Raw genomic sequence first — 19448 nt, 5'->3', positions numbered from 1 at the left:
CTAATATTATCCCCATAGAGGTGAGGAAACGGAGGCTCAGAGAAGTTAAAAGACTTGTCCCAAAACTATACAGCTAGTAAGTAGCAGAGCTGGGATTCAAGCCTGGGTCTGTTTCCAAAGACCATTTCCTGTGTCAGACAGAACTTCTTAAGCGCAGGGAGGGTGTCTATATCCTTAGACTGGGGGCTCCCCAGGGTGGACTGCCTCTCCCATCCGACTGGGGACTCCCTAAGGACCAGGTGTGGCAGTTCTTGCCTTTCTTTGTGCCTGGCCTGGGTGGGGTTGGGAAGGCTTGCCTTCACTGACTGTCCATCCCTCCCCAGGCCCTTCCTGAACACATCACACACCTGGTAGGAGAGGAGCCCATCCCATTGGTGCTGCTGGGGGGCTGTGCTGTACATCCACTTGAGGACCGCGTCCCTGATGAAGACGGACAGCGCTCGGAGGATGAAGGACGCAAACAGGTTCAGGTGGATGTAATTCCGGGTGCAGTGCAGGTGTCTGTGGGAGAAAACAGGGCTCTTTCCTAGCAAGGTGGCTAGCAGTTCTGCTCCACAACCCCCCAGTTCATGCTAACATGCACCACAGGCATGTTTCCGCATCTGGGACTGAGCCTCTGTCTTTTCTTCCTCTGAAAATGCCCCTCTGCCTCGTATCCTTGAAAGTTCTTGGGTCCAATATGAGTCTTGCCTCTCCATGGAGCCTTCAGGTGTGTGGTCACTGCCACCACCCACCCTCACCCACACTATCTTCCTCTCTACAGCATCTTCTTCTCTACAAAGTCATGTATAATCCAAGTGATTTATGTGTGAAGACCACCTTCCCCAATGGAAACTTTGCTTTGCTTCTTGAGGACAGGACCCACATCTCACATGCTTCAGGGGCAGACTAGGGCTAAGCACGTAGTAGGAATTCAAACACTATTAGACACAATATCAATATCCTTTCATGTAAAAACACAGAGCAAACTGCAAATACAAGGGCGTTTTTTAACCTGATAAGGGCTATCTACCCAAACCCGGAACAAACATCATTCTTAACTGAGAAATTTTATAAGCATTTCCTTCAAAATCAGGAAAATAAGGATTATCTAGCCTTACAAAGCTATCATCACATCTATTCACCATTGCAATATAGATCCTGGCCACTGTAAGAAGGCAAGGGGGAATAATCCATACGAATTGGAGATAAAGGAACGAAATTTTCATTATTTATAGACAGTAGAGTATATTCATAGAGAATCTGAGATAACCTACACACAAATTATTAGAACTGATAAATTTCATTCAACATGGCTGCTGATGTGTGTTTATATATATCAGCAATAAACAAATAAAAAGTAAATTTTAAAGATTCATATGTAATTTTTTAATTGGCTACATAGAAATAAGTCTAACAGAAGACGGGCAAGATCTCTATGGAGGATACAATAACATTTGCTTAAAATAGTTAGACAAGACTTAAAATTACACATTCATGGATAGACTCACTATTTTGAAGGTGTCAATTCTCTCCACATTAACTGATAAATTAATAAAAAATAGCTATAATAAAAATTTCAACAGTGTTGATTTTTTGTTTTCCTGGAACTCTCAAAACGTATAAAGAACCAAGGGTCAAGCATAGTCTGGACCCTCCTAAAGACCCACAAAGTAGACAGGGCGCCTGGTGGCTCAGTCAGTTAATTATCCAACTTTGGCTCAGGTCATGATCTCACAGTTTGTGGGTTCAAGCCCCGCATCAGGTTCTGTGCTGAGAGCTCAGAGCTGACAACCCAGGCAAAGATAACTCTTGCTGCATGAAAGAGTAAGCCCTACAAACCCAAGGGGGAAAGGATGAGCTGTTACTAAATGGTACATACACACACACACACACACACACACACACATACATATGAAAAATAAAATTAAATCTCTTATTTTCACCATAGACAAAAATTAATTACAGGTGGATTAAAGAACCATAAGAGAGAGAGAGAATCATAAATAGAGCTTGACATGGGGCTTGATCCCATGACTCTGGAATCATGATCTAAGCCCAAATCAAGAGTCAAACCAATTGAGCCACCCAGGCACCAAGGAAAGATTCCTTAAACAAGATCATAAAGGAATTTGGTCTTTGGAAAAAAATTGATAGTTTTTTTATCAACTGGCAAAATTAATCTTTATCAATTGATAACATTTAGTAATAAACTTTATTAATAAAAATGGATACACTGATATATTTCATTTCATTAAAACTAAGGACTTCCATGCATAAAAGGCACTATAACGTGAGTGAAAAAATCAACCACAGGCTAAAAGAGGATGCATCCTAAATTAGGATCCAGGATATATAATGAATGGCCAAAGAAAAAAGAAAAAGCCAAATAAGCCAATAAAAAAGTAAGCAAAGGATAGGAATAAGCAATTCATAAAATGAAACACAAAAATGCTCGATCTCTCTAGGAATCAGGGATATGCAAATTAAAATCATGAGATATCTCATACCCTTCAGATTAGTAACAGGTGAAAATACTAAATATTGGTGAGGATGTTAAGTAAAGGGAACTTCCATTTATTACTGGTAAGAAGGCAAACTGGTATGACCACTTTGGAGAGTAACTTCATCTAATAAGTTTCCTTTTTTTTTTTTTTTTGTAACATTTTTAAAAAACGTTTATTTATTTTTGAGAGAGAGAGAGAGACAGACAGAGCATGAGCAGGAGAAGGGCAGAGAGAGAAGGAGACACAGAATCCAAAGCAGGCTCCAGGCTCTGAGCTGTCAGCACAGGGCCCAATGCGGGGCTTGAACCCACTAACCACGAGATCATGACCTGAGCCGAAGTCAGACACTTAACCGACTGAGCCACCCAGACACCCCTAATAAATTTTCAAAAGCACATGGCATTCAGACCAGGCAATTCTACTCAGAGGTACATGCCCCTGGAGAAATGCACAAGGGGTCATAAGTAAGAATTTGCCTTGTAGCAAGGTTTGTAATTCAGAGAAGAAAAAAAAAGGAAACACCTCAAATATCCATTAAAGTGATCAAAATAAATTGTAATGTATTATACAATAGAGTCTGGAGTGACGGTTAATATAAAACAGAACTACCTGCGTTAACATAAATGAATCTCACAAAAACATTGCAGGCCAAAAATAACATTGCAAAAGAGTATATACAACATACCATTAAAATACGCCAAGTCCACAGCTATCTATTTGTACAGATACTATAAATGTGGAAAAAGTATAGAGATGCCTGGGGATTATAAGTAGCCCCTTCAGGGCTTTCCTCTGGTTGTGGGGGTGGAGAGCAGTGGCAGGGTGGCTACCCAGGGCAGCATGCCCGTGTTGACTCTGTGGTAGGTGTTAGCTCTTGGGCTCGGCATTGGGTGTGCCAGTGATCAGTATCAGCCACTGTATTTTAATATCTCTGAAATACTTCATAATAAAAGGGGAGAATATTCACCGAGTGAATGCATCTATCAAACACTGACTGTGCCCAGCACTGACTGTGCCAGGTGCCATGGGGGTGACAGGAGGAATGAGGCTTGTCCTGTTTCTGTGGGGCTGGTATCCTGAGGTCCCTGCACTCAGAATTGCTCCTGACCTTGAACCCAGCCCCCCTGGCTTACCCTCCACCAAGTGCAGAGGGAGTGGGAAGAACATGGTCCTGTGGAAGGAATGGCTCATGGAGGTTAGACTTAAGGAAGACCTTTTCCAGGGGGCTGATAAGCTCCAAAGAGGGCAGAATCTCTAAACCCTTGAGCTCTTACCTAAAATCAAACTGAATTCCTGATGATTTAAGCTTCACATGCTCAGCTGAAGGGGATGTGCCCTAATCCCACCACCCACTATGAAGGTCTGGGGATATGTGCTTTGTGTGTTTGTGTGGTGTTTGTTTTTTTCTCTTTTGCAGTATTCTATGTAGGCTCTTACAGAGTAGAGATATGGCAAACGGGGCCATATCCCGTGTTTTCAGCCTCGTATTCAGTGGACAGGCTCTCCGGAGATCTCCTAAGAGAAGCACCTGCAGCACTGTCACTTTAGTTTGGTGCTCCCTCATCCACTGGGGACAGCGTGGGGAGCTGGAATGAAACAGCCCCTCCGGGCCCCCAGGCCCCTTACCTGAAGCTCAGGAGGATGGCCGAGGCGATGACCAGAGCGGAGAAGGAGAGTGTGTAGCCCACCGTGTAGATGATGGAAAAGGACAGGAGCTGCTCCTCTGGGGAGCTCTGTGTGCACACGAGGGATACAGTGCACGTGAGGCAGCCCACGCCCTCCTCTCCCACATCTGTCTTTCCCATGGGACAGGGAGAGGCGGGGCCCCAGGTCAGGCTGCACCAGGGACTTCAGAACTAAGAAAGAAAATAACCTATGGCAATGGTCCTTGGATTTCCAGGGCCTCATCCCAAGGCCAGTGGGGTGAACACACGTGGCCTCTGCCCAGCAAGCATGGTGTGCAAAGCCCCCAGAAGCAGGGGGATAGACAAGATGGCCACAGGCCAGCCCACCAGATGCCCAGGGGCCCTGCTCCAGTGCAGCTGGGACCCCATTACCCCTCACTGACTCGGAGCCCCCATCTGCAACTCACTCTCTCCCCTCGCTTGGACTCCTCGCACTCAGACAGGTTCCTCCAGGGCAGGCTGGAGTTGTCCTGGCGCAGCCACAGGCCCTCGGCTGTGCAGAACCGGTACACGTGGCCCTGCAGCACTGGGGCAGAGAGACGTGGGAGCTGAGCCCAACACCACAGAGACCTCATTCCTCCCTGCCCTGGGGCCCTCACTGCTCCCCCAGGACTGACCTCTTGGAGTTGGCAACACCTCTGAGACACACACACACACACACACACACACACACACACATTCAGGCCTTCCTCTCTTGCCATGTGCCCATTTGGCCCAGGGACAGGAAAGGCAGTCGCTAAGGGCCACCCAGCACCACCTTCAGCCTTTCCTCCTGGCCACCCTGGGATAGAGTTTGATGAAGCCATGTTTTTGAGATAACTCTAGCCCATTCCCATGTCCTGCCTCCAGCCTCAAATCACACTGCTGACAAGGTCTGGTGCTGAACACCAGTGGCCTTCAACAGCTCCATAGCCACCCACTGTGACTTCGAATTTTCAGGACTAGCCCCTGCCTCCCTCCAACACTTCATAGACAGAGTAGATCCTGGGAACAGATGGGCTCAGAGCTCCTGAGAGGAAGAAAGAGGCACAGCACTGCCTCCGGGAGCCTGTCTGAGGGGGAGACACAGTCCTGCCCTAGGGAGCTCCAGTCTGAGTGGGGGAGACACAGCCCTGCCCTCAGGGAGCCCCAGTCTGAGTGAGGGAGACATAGCCCTGCCTCACGGAGCCCAAATCTGAGGGGAGACACAGCTCTGCTCTCAGGGAGCCCCAATCTGAGGGGAAGACACAGTCGTGCCTTTAGGAAGTCCTAATCTGATGGAAATGACAGTCTTATGCTCAAAGACAGTCTGATCTAAAAGGAATCCAATGTCAATGGTAGAGGCACAGCCCTTGGAGACTCTCCATTCAAAGAGGGAAAACCCAGCTCCTCCCTTCGAGTAGCCCCTAGTGAGATGCTGGGGACAGAGACTGCCCTTGGAGACCTCCCAGTCTGAGAGGAGGGAGAGATCCAGCCCCTGTCCTCAGAGAGCTTTCATTCTGAAGGAGGAAGCACAGTTCCTGGCTCCAGGGAATCAAGACTCTCACAGGAAAAAAACAGTCCTCAGAAAGTAATAACATAAATGCAAACCGAGAGAGATCAAACACAGGCCCAACAGAGCTGGGGTGGACGCTGTCTGTGCTCATTCACACACATCAAGTCTGACCTGCCCTGCTGGCCCCCTACCCAGGGAGGTGGGTGGCTTGTGGTCCCTGGTTCCCTGTGAGGTCATGAAAGGGAATAAGGGGTTTACTTGTGCCTGGGAGGAAATGCCTCATTGCCTTCCTGGAGGAGAATGTAAGTCTGACCCCAGAGCCAGGAACCCGGGGACAAAAACGAGGTTAGGGTTAGCACAGGAAGATTAAGGAGGGAAACTGGAGCCAGGACAAAATGTAAAAGATTTAAAAATTCTAAAGGACTAAAAGATTTTAAAGACCAGTCATGGGATGAAGGTGCAGTGGGAGGGAGGGAGGAAGGATGGGAAGCATTGGAGGCCCTGGTCACAAGTTTCCAGGTGGAGGAGTAGCAGTAAGAACTGTGTGTGGGAAGAGGCTCATTAACATGTGTACATGAGGGTAAAAGCAGAGGGAGGCAAACCTTAAGAGACTCTTAAACAAAGAGAACAAACTGAGGGTTGCTGGAGGGGAGGTGGGGGGGGGGTTGGGCTAAATGGGTGACGGGCATTAAGGAGGGTACTTGTTGGGAGGAGCACTGGGTGATGTATGTAAGTGATGGATCACTGGGTTCTACTCCTGAAACCAAGACTATACTGCATGTTAACTAACTCAAATTTAAATAAACAAATTAATTAAAACAAAAACAAAAAAAATGTGTGCATGATGGGAGTGAGGCAAACCCCAGGGCCTGCCCTGAAAGGGCCCAGCAGGGACGCAGCCATCTAGGCCAGGGATGTTTTACCTTTCACAAACTGTCAGTCTACCCACTGTTGTTATGTATCAGGTACCCGCAGGGCCTATCGCTCAGACCCTTTTCCTTCCAGACCCCCAACCCCCAGTCACCCAGTGCAGCGTCCCTGTTCACTCCTCTCCTTTCTCCCCCTCTTTCATAAAACCTGAACCAAGGCCTTCTTCAGGAGACTGAAACATCTTGTGATACAGTAGAGTAAATCACCTCGCAGTATCAATGCTTCTAGAAGAACATTTTAAGAGACTTTACCTGGAAGAGAAACAAAAACCTAAAAATCTAGTGACAGGACTTCCAGCAGCGAAAAGAGCCTGAGTCCCAATACCCCTCAAATGCATTTATGAACAAAATCAGGCAAAGGCAAAGGCGGAGGAGGGGAGGCATGTGGTCTAATTTTAGCAGATTTTAGCTCTTCTCGAGCCCTGAGTGCCCCTCTTATCTGTTGCACGGATGCCTGGAATTCTTCACCAGGGGTCGAGTCTTCTGATAGAAGGCCAAACCAGTCTTCAGAGCACTGATGGGGATCTGGGCTGACCCCAGAGGGAGTGAGACTGATGTCAGGGCCTTCACTGGCAGCCCATTTTGATGACAGCAAGGAAGGAGGAAGAGAAGGCAGAGGGACCAAGGGAAGGGAGAGGACATGGTAATGGAGCACAAACCACCGAACCGCCCATTTACCCAGGACTTAGCCCACAGCAGTGTGACCCCGATAATACCCCAATAATACCACAGCTAGATGCACCCACAATTGCTGGTTCCCTCCCTACATGCACCTTATACAACCTCTCTACAAGCTACACACAGTATTGGTTTTCAAACACCTGCTGTACGCTTGACAACTTTGAACATCACGACCAAGTTACAAGGTAGGCATGTTAATCCCATTTTATGGATGAAGAAGCTGAGCCTCTTAGTGTCCAAGTGACTTGCCTAAGCTCACCCAGCCAGGAAGTAGCAGAGGCAGGATTCAAACACCTAGCTCTTTGCCTTCAGAGGTCAAAAGTTAGCAGCCAAATTCACTGCTAACAGTCAACAATGGCCATGTGCCATTTCTCTTCTGCCCTTCAGGGCTTGGGTTTGCTAACATTCAGCATCCTCCCAGTAGATCCTCTTACCAGTGTGGATCCCCAGCAGCCTGCACCATTCCTGGGCCTTCTGCTGAGGGCCAACAGGGAAGATGGGGAGATGGTAAATGCACAGATGTGTCACTGGCACAGTATCAAGAGATCACTGCGTCCCCGAGAAGCTCGGGGAACCTATGAGAGTGTGTCTGTCAATTATCCCTCATTAGCAGCCAGTATTAAAAGCCAGGCTGATTCTTGGCCAGGCCTATGGTCCCCAGATGCCCATCTTGGCTGGAGGTAGGGAGGGTCCAGGCACAGCCCTGCTTATCAGCCCAGCTTTATCTGGCCCAGGAACTGCTGGTAAATCACAGCCAGGGGATTGGCTCTGGTCTTGTCAACACCAGGAGGCAGCCGGCCACATGCCAGGAGGCCCAAGGATATTTCATTAAGTCAGACCCTGGTGCTGGAAATAAAACCCCCAATTAAACACTTCCCCTCCCGGAAACTGCAGCGGCGTCTGTAATCAAGCTAACAGCCGCCCTTCCACGTGGATGCAGGCTCTCAGGGCTGTGGAGAGCTGCTCATGAATCCATTAGTTCTTGCACCCTTAGCAACAACAGCGGCCAGCAAGGACTACTGGGCCCCATCTGACAGACGGGGAAGCTACGATCCAGAGACGGTAGTCACAGCCCCATCCCATCGTGGTGGAGTGAGGGTCAAAGGCAGGGCTAGAACTGAAGGCATCAGCTTGGGGTGGGAGACAGCAGGGGTAGTGCATCAATCATGACCCAGGAGAACTACACAGACCCAAGATCAAATCCTGGTTCTGCCCTCAACCAGCTATGCAGCCTGGGGCAGACCTCCCCAGGTCTCAGTTTTCTCATCTGTGAAATGGGAACCATAATGGCTTCTCAGGTCTGTGGTGTGAGGATTAGGAGATAAAGCACGAGAAGTGCCTGGTGCATAGTAGGCCTTCATGACATGGTCACATTGAAAGCCCTGCTGATGCCTTCACCCTAATTTCTCAAAAAAGGCACTCCCCCACTGAGGATGGGGCTGGAACTCAGGACACCACCTCGGCCACAACTCCAGGGCCAAGCTCTGGCCTCGGTCTCTCTGTGGCAACGCTGGCCTGCCATGAAAGCTCCTGGGCTCCACATTACTCAAGGGAGGCACCTGTCAGAGTTTCCGAGAATTGTGAGTTATAGGCCATTTTAAAAGCATTTTATGACTCTCATGTAATGAGAACTAAACTAACAAACAGGTACAGATCAGGAGGGGGTGCAGCTAATGAGACCAGAATGATTTGTAACAAGCAGATCAGCTGTTTGTGGGTAAATGAGGCTGTTGGATGACCCTCAGGCGGCAACAGGCTCTCAGAAGCCACTCAAGCCTTCTGGTTTACAAAGTCTTACTGACACCAGGCATCTCGTTCAAACATGTTCCTTCCTTGACTCATCTGCTTCTGCCCTCTAGAGTCCCAAATTCTGAATTAGAGGGCTCAGAATTCGAGGATGTCTGAGGGCATCCTGTCCCTAGGACATTGTGTGGTTCTGAGGCCTGAGGCCTGGCCCCATCTACAAGGTGATGCCTGGATGTCCTCCCTTCCTGGAGGGTCCTCCTCTCCCCTTCTCCCCCCTTCTCCAACTCCCTTTTGTTTCAGGCCTGGCTCTGATGTCACCTCTCTCTGGAAGCCTTCCTGATGCCACACCCCAGGCAAAAGAGGTGGCTCTGACCTCCCTCAGCACCACTTCCTGAGCCGATAAGCTGACCTCTTCAGCCCTGTGGTGAGGAGTCAGCCCTCCTCCCCAGAGCTGACCTCTTCAGCCCCATGGAGAGGGGTCACCTGTTCTCCGCAGCATACCCACACACACTCCTGAGGTCTCATTAGTACCCCTATCTCCTGACATAGGCCTGACCCGAGTGTCTGGTAATTGTTTTAATCCTTTCTCTAGTCGCACATTCCTCTGACCTGCTCTGCACCCCCTGGGGACAGCATCACTTGGGCTCCCTGCCCTCTATGAGTTTGGCCAATGGGAGGCATAAGTAAAAGGTAGGAGGGCCCCCTGTGTGGCCACAGCCCTGCTGGGTGGCCTCCCCATTCCCACTCCACTCAGATCTAGGAATGCTAAAGCTTCCGCCTCTTAAAAGTCCTTGGTGCTTTATACACCTTACTGGCCCCTTAACCCTGCCCCGCCCCCTGTAAGTGACCCCTCCATTAAATTCTTCTCAAATTCCCAGCTGAGTGTGTTTTCCTCCAGGACCCTGCCTGCGACACCCCTGTCCTTCTTGCTGCCCACCGCCCCACTAACTCATACTGTGAAGTTTCTCCACAGGCTGTTCCCCTTGATCAGCCCAAGAATGCTCCAGTACTGCCCCCTTCTGCTTTCACAATCCCTGGGTGGGTGTTAGGGAAGTCCCTGGTGCCAGCCTCTGCCAAGGGGACCACCAGGACAAGCCAGAGACCACCAGGACAAGCTGTGGGAGCCCATGGTGGGTCTCCCTACAGGTCCCTAACTCAGGGAGGGGAGAGTCCCTACAGGTCCCTAACTCAGGGAGGGGAGAATCAGATCCTGAGTGTCAGAAAAGGGAGTGAATTAGCCTGGTGAGTCAGGGAGGGGGTGGAGACTGGCAGGGGGCCTATGCAGTGGCCAATATCTTCGTGGAGAAAGCAATAAAACTGTGTTCGCTCATAAACGGGCACCACCAGGACCTATTTCCTGCTCAAATAAAATTAAAGGTGATGGATGGAGCTGCAAGTGGCAGGCAGAGCTGGGGGCAGCTTAGTGTTGAGTGATGGACCCTGTCCTGGGCCCGGCTCCCTGGGGTCTAGAGGCCCAGCCCAGGCTGGCCAAGCAGCTAGTCCCAAACCTCTCGGACGCAGGGAAAGTCTGTGTATTGGGGGAGGTGGGGGAGGTAAGTAGGGTGGGTGGAGAAAATTAACAGCAACCATTCTTCAAGAACCTGCAATCCTCCCAGCGACCCTTATCACCGGATTTATCCCATCTCCCAGATGGGCGAGTGAGCTGGGGCACAAAGCGGTCTGGGAACCCGCTGAAGCTCACACAGCCACTCACAACATCGGCAAACAGAACCATTAGATTGTAGGACTCGACTTTTTCATTTGTAGGGAGAGGCCAGGCCGCTCACCGCCCTCTCTTGGATGGAGTGTGCCCAGCCAGCAGAGGCCCAAGGCCACCCACCTGTCGTCATGCCCAGAGCCACAGCGACACGCACACATGCGCACACACGTGCATGTAGGCTCACTCAGCCTGGTGCAGCAGTGAAACACACTCTCAGCCAGACTCCAGACCTGATTCCTGGGTCTGCTACCCACTAGCTTGTGGGCTTGGAAAAGGCACGTAGCATCTCTGTGCCTCAGGTTCCTCCTCTATAAAATGAGAGCATAATCAGAGTACTTGCTCATGGGGTAACGCTGTGAGGATGAAATGAGGGTAGGTATGTAAAGTGCTTACAACAGACCACAGAAGTGCTGCGGGGGCGGGGGGGGGGGTGGGCACAGATCCACCCTGCATCTTACCAGGTGCACGTTCTCCCTGCACACTTCAGGGTGAGGTGGGGGTCCTGAGAGAGCAGAGAAGGAAACAGCCTCCTAGCACTCCTGCTTGGGCTTCATCTGACCTCAGTCCTTTGTTCTGAGGTGATATCCACGCCAGGCCTTCCTAGGTGCCCTAATGTTCCAGTAAGGGGCTGCCTCCTCCAGGAAGACTGCTGGCTTCCCATAGTATGAGGACATTTGCTTTTGGGTTGGTTTCTGCTTGAAGGCCTCTTCGAGGCACAGTGGTTAAGAGCACAAGGCTGGCTTCAAATCCTGGCTCTACCATTTACCACATCATCTGGAGCAAGTGGCTGAAACTTTCTGGGGCCTCAGTTTCCTCAGCTGTACAACAAGCATAACCACAGGGTAATTGTAAAGAGTAAATGAATACTCTGCTTTTAAGGCAAGACTTGGCATGCAGGTCATCAGTACATATTAGCTATCATTATTATGAGAGTCTTTTCTCCCCTTACTGAGACTATGAGCTCCTTGAGGCCAGGGTGCTAGTCTCCTGTTAGCCTCCCTGGTGCTTGGGATAGACAGGTAGTGATGGGGGCGCATTAGGTAGCCCTCCGAGCAGAGTGCCCCCCGCAGGCTCTGGAGGTCCCTGCACTCCAATGACTCTCGCACCCACCCAGACACACCTTTCCTGGTGCAGGGTCCGCTGCAGGCAGGAGTGATCTAGGGAGGGAAGCCCACTGGGGAGGGACAACCCCAGCAGCACCCTGATGACTAATCCCATCTGCGTTCATCTGACCAGTGAGCCTCTGAAGAGTCAGGAGGTAGCCAGGTACCACTACCAGGTATGGGGCACCTACAAACACACATCATACGTACATACATACACACATACACATACCCAGAGTAGTGATGCCTCTGGGTAACCCCCAACCCTAAGTCTGTTCCTACCCAGCTCCTTTCCTGACTACTGGGTGGAGGGGGCTTAAATTTCTCTCTTAAGTCAGGGGCTGAAACCCCACACTCTACCCTCCCCCTGTCACATGCCAGCATAGGCCCTAGCCTAGGTTACACCTGACACCCCCTACTGTACCCCCCCAGAGGAAAGACAGGGAGCCCACCCATTAGGAGGCCTAAAGATCTTCTGGGGTGGGGACGGCTGTGCCTTGGCAGAAAGGCAGCAGTGTGCACCCTGCTCCAGCTCCACCCCCCTGCCCCCCAGCCTCCTGGACACAGGGAAAAGGAGAGAGGACTTACCACTGCTGGCCCAGGGCAGGTACCAGGGGCAGCTGACATTCACGAAGGAGCCCGGCAGCCCGTCTGGCCAGCAGGCATACTCATCAAAGGTCCGATTGCAAAACAGGCCTGGGTGCAGGAGGAATAGTCTCTGAGTCCCCACCCGGCCTGCCAGTGGCACATCCCCTCCACTGCCACCATGGAGGCTGGCAGGGCAGAATCCCTGCACTCGGCTAACCTCTGCTGAGCACTGTCCCCACCCAGCAGGTACCAGGCCAGGGGACTCAGCCACTTATCAGCAGTGGAACTTCGAGCAAGTTACTTAATGTCTATTTTCTCACCTGTAAAATGGGACTAATCCTGTGCCCACAGGGCCTTTTGGAGACAAATAGTGTGTTATATAGATACTTGAGCATGGTAATTAAGTGCTCAATAAATCCCTATGGGCCATTCCTTTTTTTTTTTTTTTTTTGGAACTTTCAGTGGACCCATGATTTATTCAGACTCCCTATGAAGGCAGTATTCAAACAAGGGAAAGACTGATTATACAATTGCTGAGATCAAAATGGAAGACTGCCTCAGTGTGAAAATAAATTGCAACGCAAACATCTAAGAAGAGTGCCTATAGGCCTATTCTTAAAGTATACATCATAGATGAGGGGGGAACGGTAGCTCATGAGGCTCGAATAACCCTCTACGGCCGCTGTGCTGTGATTGCAGGGTCCAGCCAGCTCCAACTTCTGCTCTTTAGACCACCTCATAAACTCCTCTGAAACATTTATTCCTATAAATATGTTGGTTGGGCCTCCAGCCCCAGCACAGGCCAGAAGTGCTAAGGAGGACACAGAATGGAAAGGCCAGGTCCCTGCTTCCAAGAGGCTCGAGCTGGAGAAAAGGGGAATAAGATGGCACTCCCAGGTATCGCGCAGGTGTGGCATCCTAGAGAGGCAGATGATGCCCAACCATAGCTTGGGGGTGGGGAGCGCCTTCAAAGTCTCCAGGGGATCGGTTGGGTGAGGGTCCCACCTGGACTCACCTGTGGCTGGGGGTGGAGCCTCAGTCAGGAAGCGTTGGCACTGGTGTCGGTATTCTCGCCATTTCTGCACTGTCTCTGAGAGGGACACAGTGGCACCCTGTGGGGGGGAGGGGAGAAATGGAGGCCCCTTGGGTCCAGCCAACCTCTCTTTTCCCCCCGGCCCCCACACTCTCTTTTTTTTTTTTCATCTCCAGAGAACAGTAGAGCCCGAAACTCCACCAGGCATTGGCTATCTCTGAAAGAGGGAGAAAGTCACTACCACAGAGGCACTCTGGTGGATCTTTTCACATTTTTATCCCCAAGTAGACAGATGCGTAGCTTGATGTGTATTAAGTGACCAGCACATGTCTACTGAAATGATGATTTGGGGGGCTGAGTGGGGGAAGAGGCAGAGTTCCTGAGGGACCACGGCTTTGTGACTGCCATGGACTCCTTTCCCAGTGCCCAGTCAGCCTGCCTGCAAGGTTCTTGCACTTTCAACCATTCTAGAAGGGCACATGCCGGCCCAGAGTGGGAGAGAGACTCAGTCGAAGTCACACAGCACCCCAAGGAGCAGAGCTAAGGCTAGGACTCTGGCTCCCCCAGATCAGTGACTGTGATGGTGTATTGGGAGGCATGTGGTGTAGTGGGATTCAATGCTACAGAGCATTGAAATAGGCCATCATGTCATCCGGGGGGGCCAACACACCACCCATTGTCCCTTTTTCTAGCATAACGTTAGAGATCAAATATTCAGCCCAGCTTCTATCACCTGAAGTAGTCCTGAGGACATGGGATCAGAAAAGTTCCAGAACAGGGAGATTTGGCTTACAATGGGAGGGGTCCCCCTATCTGTGAGTAAGGGGATATGAACCTCCATTTTTAGATAAGGTAACCAAACAGATTTTTTAGCACAGAGACCCAAACGACCCACCCGTGTGAGAAATGTCCCTTCTGAACATTTTCGTGCACTTCCTGTAGATATATCTTGGGATTGTGATTCTTTTTTATTTGTATTTTTTCCTCAACAGGCTCCAAATGACAAATACTCCTCATTTAGAGTCTGCAGAGGCCAAGATGACCAGGGAGCCCCTTGCATAAAATGTAGAGCTTATACTTGATTTAAAACAAAAGTTCACTTTTTTGAAATCACAAAAATACACTCGGGTGCCAAAATTAAAATAGCTTCTTTTGGGCAGCTTGCACCCTGGACTTGGTGCTGCCCTAAGCACATGTTGGATGTGGTTTTGGGTAATCCTGCCCTGGTTTAAGCTGAGTCCTGGTTTATAGGACACCTCCCACAAAGACACAGGTTGTCCTGTGCTCATCCCTGCCCACAAGGGAAGCGCCAGGAAGGGGCCCAAGCTTGCTTGAGCCCCAGCACATTCTCCAAGTAAGTGTGCCCAGGCCACAGGTGGCACCACCTGAAGGAGTTCTTCTGAGGGCAAAGGTCAAGTGTATTTGTTTGAAAAACAAATAAAAGAACAAGGAATAAAACACAACAGCAGTTAAGGCAGTGTCTTGATTTTGGCTACAAAAGACAGGTCAGCAGAATTGTTCACTAGAGCCAGTCCTGGTGGATCAACCCCAATCCCCAGCCCACCCCTTTTCCTTCTACCCCCCACCCCCCACCCGCTAATGCAGCAGCTGGTGGTAAAAGGGCAGAGAGGCTGGGGAGAAATCCTCCTTGATCACTCTTTCTAGAAGGAAAGCAGGCAGAAAGCAAGGTCACAGCTGGGAACTAGGGCAGAAGGTGTGTCTGGGGCAGGGAGGGAGAACAGGGAAGCCCATGGAAACTAAAAGTCTTGGAGTGGGGATTGGAGTGGGGTTAAAGGCTAAGGACAGCACCATGAAGGCCAGCTTGGCCACCAACACTCCAGGGAGGTTCAAAACAGAAGCAGCCCTGTCACCTGCTCTGAGGAGAGCTTCAGATATAAAACTATCTTAGACAAGGACTCCCTGAGGCAGGATTGTCTGCCCCCTCAGACTGGGGCTCCCTGAGGCAAGGCTGTGTCTCCTCCCTTAGACTGGGGCTCCCTGAGGGCAGGGCTATGTCTCCCCTCAGACTATTGCTCCCTGAGGCAGGGCTGTCTGCCCCCTCAGACTTGGGATCCCTGAGGACAGGGCTGCGTCTCCCCTCACACTGGGGCTCCCTGAGGACAGTGCTGTGTCTCCCCTAAGATAGAGAGCTTCCTGACCTCTTCCTGAACCAGCTCAGGGTCTCCAACATACTGCTTACTGTACAGCCCTGCCCTCCAACCCCCTACATAAACAGCATGAACTACTGGGACCTCTGGTCTCTCCCCGACCAAGTGTTTATGGAAGCCATATTGTGCCAGACTCTGGGAGGTGGTGGGGATGAGAAACGTGGGAAACACAAAGAGGAAAGACAGGGCCCTGACCTGAGAGAGTTCCCATGCTATTTGGGGGGTGGTGTCAAGGGCTGGGCAGCACAGAACAGAGAAGGCAGGGGTGAGAATGTTCAGAGGGTGGTTTGGCCCAGGCTCAGTGTAGACTCAGCTTTGGGGGACAGGCTGGGCTAGCAAGGGTGGAGGGTGGGCGTTTCAGCAGGAGGGCTCAGCAGGTACAAAGATGCAGAGGTGGGGATGTTGATGCTCCTGCCAGCAGAGAAAGGAATTTCTGGGCGAGGGAGAGAGCAGTGGCCAGGCTCGGACAGACATGAGGCTCTGGTCTGGGACAAGGCTGATGATGTCCAGTAAGCAGGGCCCAGGTGCTCCGGTGAACACAGTAACACAGTGGAGGGTGAATAACCCTGGCTTTGGGCTTAGATCCAGGCCTGACCCTGGCTCCCCCATAAATTAAGTTTGTTACCTTGCCCAAGAATCTTAACTTCTAGCCTCAGCCCGTACATGTGCAAAATGGGAATAATAATAGTCCCTACCTACCACCTGCCCAGGATTGTTGTGGGGATTAAGTGAGTTTATGCTTAGAATGGCCCCTGGCACATGGAAAATGGGCAGCCCATGCAGTCCTTCTCACGATTTCTGCTGTTTACAGGAGAAGGGGGAGGGCAGAGTGGATGGGGCAGCCTGGCTTCCTGGGGAGTCTGGGCGCTACCTCTCCCTCACTTCCAGGATCAACAAAGTCCCAGGAGGAAACGGACATATTTTCATGCCAAGGCCCCATCATTCTGCATCGTCCAGTGGCAAACCCAAGTGGGGATGCTCGGGATTCCATGCCCCTGGGCAGGGAACTGTGAGGAGGGGCAGGCCCTGTCCACCAGCCCCTAGCCCCGGTTCATCCTCCCCTGGCATGAGTCCCTGCTCCAAGCCTGATGAGGTGGGGCTGTGGGTGCTGGGTACTGGGAAGGACCCAGTTGTGGATGCTCCTGCCTCACAGGGCAGCAGACCAGGCCCACAAGAGGGCAGCAGTGGTGGGCTAAGGTGCCAGAGTGAGGGCAGGATGGAAGTTTTAGAATCAGGACTTGCCAGGTTTTATGAAATCTCTCTGAAGGGGATGGAGAGATAAAACGGAGACAATGCGCAGGTGGGAGTTATAATAAGGAGGGGCATCTCTCAGATGCAGGAGTTTGGGGAGGAAGCAGGAGGTGAGAAAGAGGACGCCAAGAGGGAGTGGTGTGCAGGAAAGTGCAAGTCCTGGGTTCAAATCCCAGTTCAATCTGTTAATGTGGGATTGATAAGATGCACTTTAATACTTTGGGGCCTCAGTTTCCTCATCTGTACAACAGGCATATTATTCTTCTCAAAAAGTTACTGTACTGGGGCGCCTGAGTGGCTCAGTCGGTTAAGCATCCGACTCTTGATTTCAGCCCAGGCCCTGATCTCATGGTTCCTGAGATCAAGCCCCATGTTGGGCTCTGCGCTGAGCATGGAGCCTACTTGGGATTCTCTCTCTCCCCATCTGCCCCTCTCTCCCACTCACACACTCTTTCTCTCTCTCTCTCTCTCTCTCTCAAAATAAATAAATAAACTTAGAAAAAAAGAGTTACTGTACAGATCCAGCAACATAAAGTAGATGAACACCTTTATGAATCATCAAGCCCTGTACAAATGGGCAGTCTTAGAAGGAAGAGCAGACAGGAAAGGACATAGCTGGCATGGATGCTCCCAAGGTGACAGGCTTTCCAACACCCTGGGAAGGTACTCCCTCTCCAAAGACTAGCTCCTAACTGCAAAATTCCTCCTACAGTTTTCTTAGTGTGACTACATCTCTTCCTTTTCTGGAAGCCTTTTTGATTGAAGGAAGGGGGAAAGAGACCTTGGCCTCCCTGGGCCACCGAGGTGGGAAAAATGGGAGAGGATTCCAAAGGAGAAAGAGAACTCCAAAGATGAACTCTGGGGCCTCCTAGCTGATGCAGCCCTTATCTTCCCCAGCAGCTCCTCCCCAGACCCCCCAGACCCCTCCCTCTCTGCCCTCCTCCCAGAGCCCACAACATCACCCTGGCCCCAGTGCCCTGGAAGGGTGGGGCTGCCAGACCCCTGGCTCTTTGAGCCCCCGTTAGTTTTTTCTTAAGGGCTCCAGACATGTGAGCAGAAGGGCAAGGCAAAGAAAACTGACACACGTTGTCATATGCACAGGAACCTTCACATGGGTGTCCTGTCATCCACATTATCAAACTCACCATGGAGCACATGCTTACATACCAAGACATGACAGTCTCACTCTCTCTCTCTCTCACACACACACACACACAGTCAGGTACACACTCACATGCTGAGACATCACCCCCACCACCGTGCGCGTGCACACGCACACACACACACACACACACACACACAGACTCCTCGACTGACATATGCTCAATTCACACTGTCACATACATGCATACAGGGAAACAGCCACACATTCTGTCACAAGCATGCTATCTCTCACCCACACGCTGGCACAGACTGGCAGAACCCATCCACACACAAAAATGTCTCTCTCACACACACACAAACCTCCCCATAGACACAGTATCATACATGGGGTTGCAAACACATATACGCTGCCAGGCACACAATTACATGCTGAGACGTTTCACACACCAGTGGCTCCCACACCAGCAGACTGCCACACGCAGGATCACGCACAAATACACAGAGAAACAGGGTCTCATACAACCCACACCCTTCTCCTCCTGGACTCTCTCTCTCTGTGTTCCTCTACCTATCTCTACGTCTGTATCTCTGTGTCTCTCTATCACACACACACACGCACACACACCCACACACACGCAGAGGAATCTGCCTAGGGCCAGGCTGCAGCTAAGGAAGGGCCTGTTTTTGCTCAAAGAAAGGGACTGGAGGGCAGGATGTGGTTTCTTGGTTGCTCCTGTCCCGGGGCCCCCACCCGGGATCCGGGTCCGGGAGGGAGCCCAGCTCAGAACAAAGTCCACGCTGACCGCTGTGCACCCTGGACTCCCTCCGCCCTTCACTAGAGTACAGAGGCGCAGGCCTCCAACAGCCCCTCTCCAAGCCCTGTTCTGCCCTGAAGAAGCCTTCCAGATTCTGGAGGACAAAGGGGTCAGTTCCCCCATGTACCTCAAATTGCCATTTCAGGGTTCCAGGGTCTCAATCCTCTCCATGACTTTATGTGGTAGAGCTTCTGATCCCCGTTTACAGGTGAAGAAACTGAGGTTTGGGATGGTGAAGGGTGCTACCCAAGATCACCAGCTGATAGCAGACCTGATATTTGAACCTAGTTTTCTCTGGTTCTAATTTTGGGTGTCCAAGTCTTGCCTGTCTCCTCATAGACCAGGTTCCTCACAGGGATGGTGGGGAAGTAAGGAATAGGGGAAAGGGGCCTGGTCCTTTCCAGGAACAATGAAGCAGTGGCCTGGGTCCCTTTCTTTAGAGGTCGATTTGGCCACTACCACCTGCCCCCGCTCCCGACCCCAGCTGCTGGCCAGACCAGAGAGTGGACAGCTCACTCTGTATTCTTCCTTCAGCCCCACCTGGGAAGGCAGGTATTAGGTACCAGCCCAGCCCCACACCCCTTTCTCCTCTCTGAATGACCCCTTCCTGAATGACTGGGTCATCTTACACAGGAACTCCCCTTTTCTGAGCTTTTTCCCCCATC

General features: G+C 51.0%; 1 protein-coding gene across 1 annotated transcript in view; it reads right to left on the bottom strand.

Moving 5' to 3' along the window:
• The window catches only part of GLP1R (glucagon like peptide 1 receptor), a 34531-nt gene that overhangs the window by 13091 nt on the left and 1992 nt on the right, over positions 1 to 19448 (bottom strand). The window contains exons 2-6 of the mRNA XM_042938640.1: positions 13428 to 13524; positions 12413 to 12520; positions 4579 to 4697; positions 4113 to 4219; positions 348 to 501 (exon numbers count right to left, since the gene is read on the bottom strand). Coding sequence (XP_042794574.1) covers positions 348 to 501; positions 4113 to 4219; positions 4579 to 4697; positions 12413 to 12520; positions 13428 to 13524 — 585 coding nt within the window. The remainder of the gene's footprint in view (positions 1 to 347; positions 502 to 4112; positions 4220 to 4578; positions 4698 to 12412; positions 12521 to 13427; positions 13525 to 19448) is intronic.

The sequence above is a fragment of the Panthera leo genome, chromosome B2 (assembly GCF_018350215.1).
Source record: "Panthera leo isolate Ple1 chromosome B2, P.leo_Ple1_pat1.1, whole genome shotgun sequence".
Classification (NCBI taxonomy): Eukaryota; Metazoa; Chordata; class Mammalia; order Carnivora; family Felidae; genus Panthera; species Panthera leo.
This window is presented reverse-complemented; position numbering and strand designations above follow the sequence as displayed.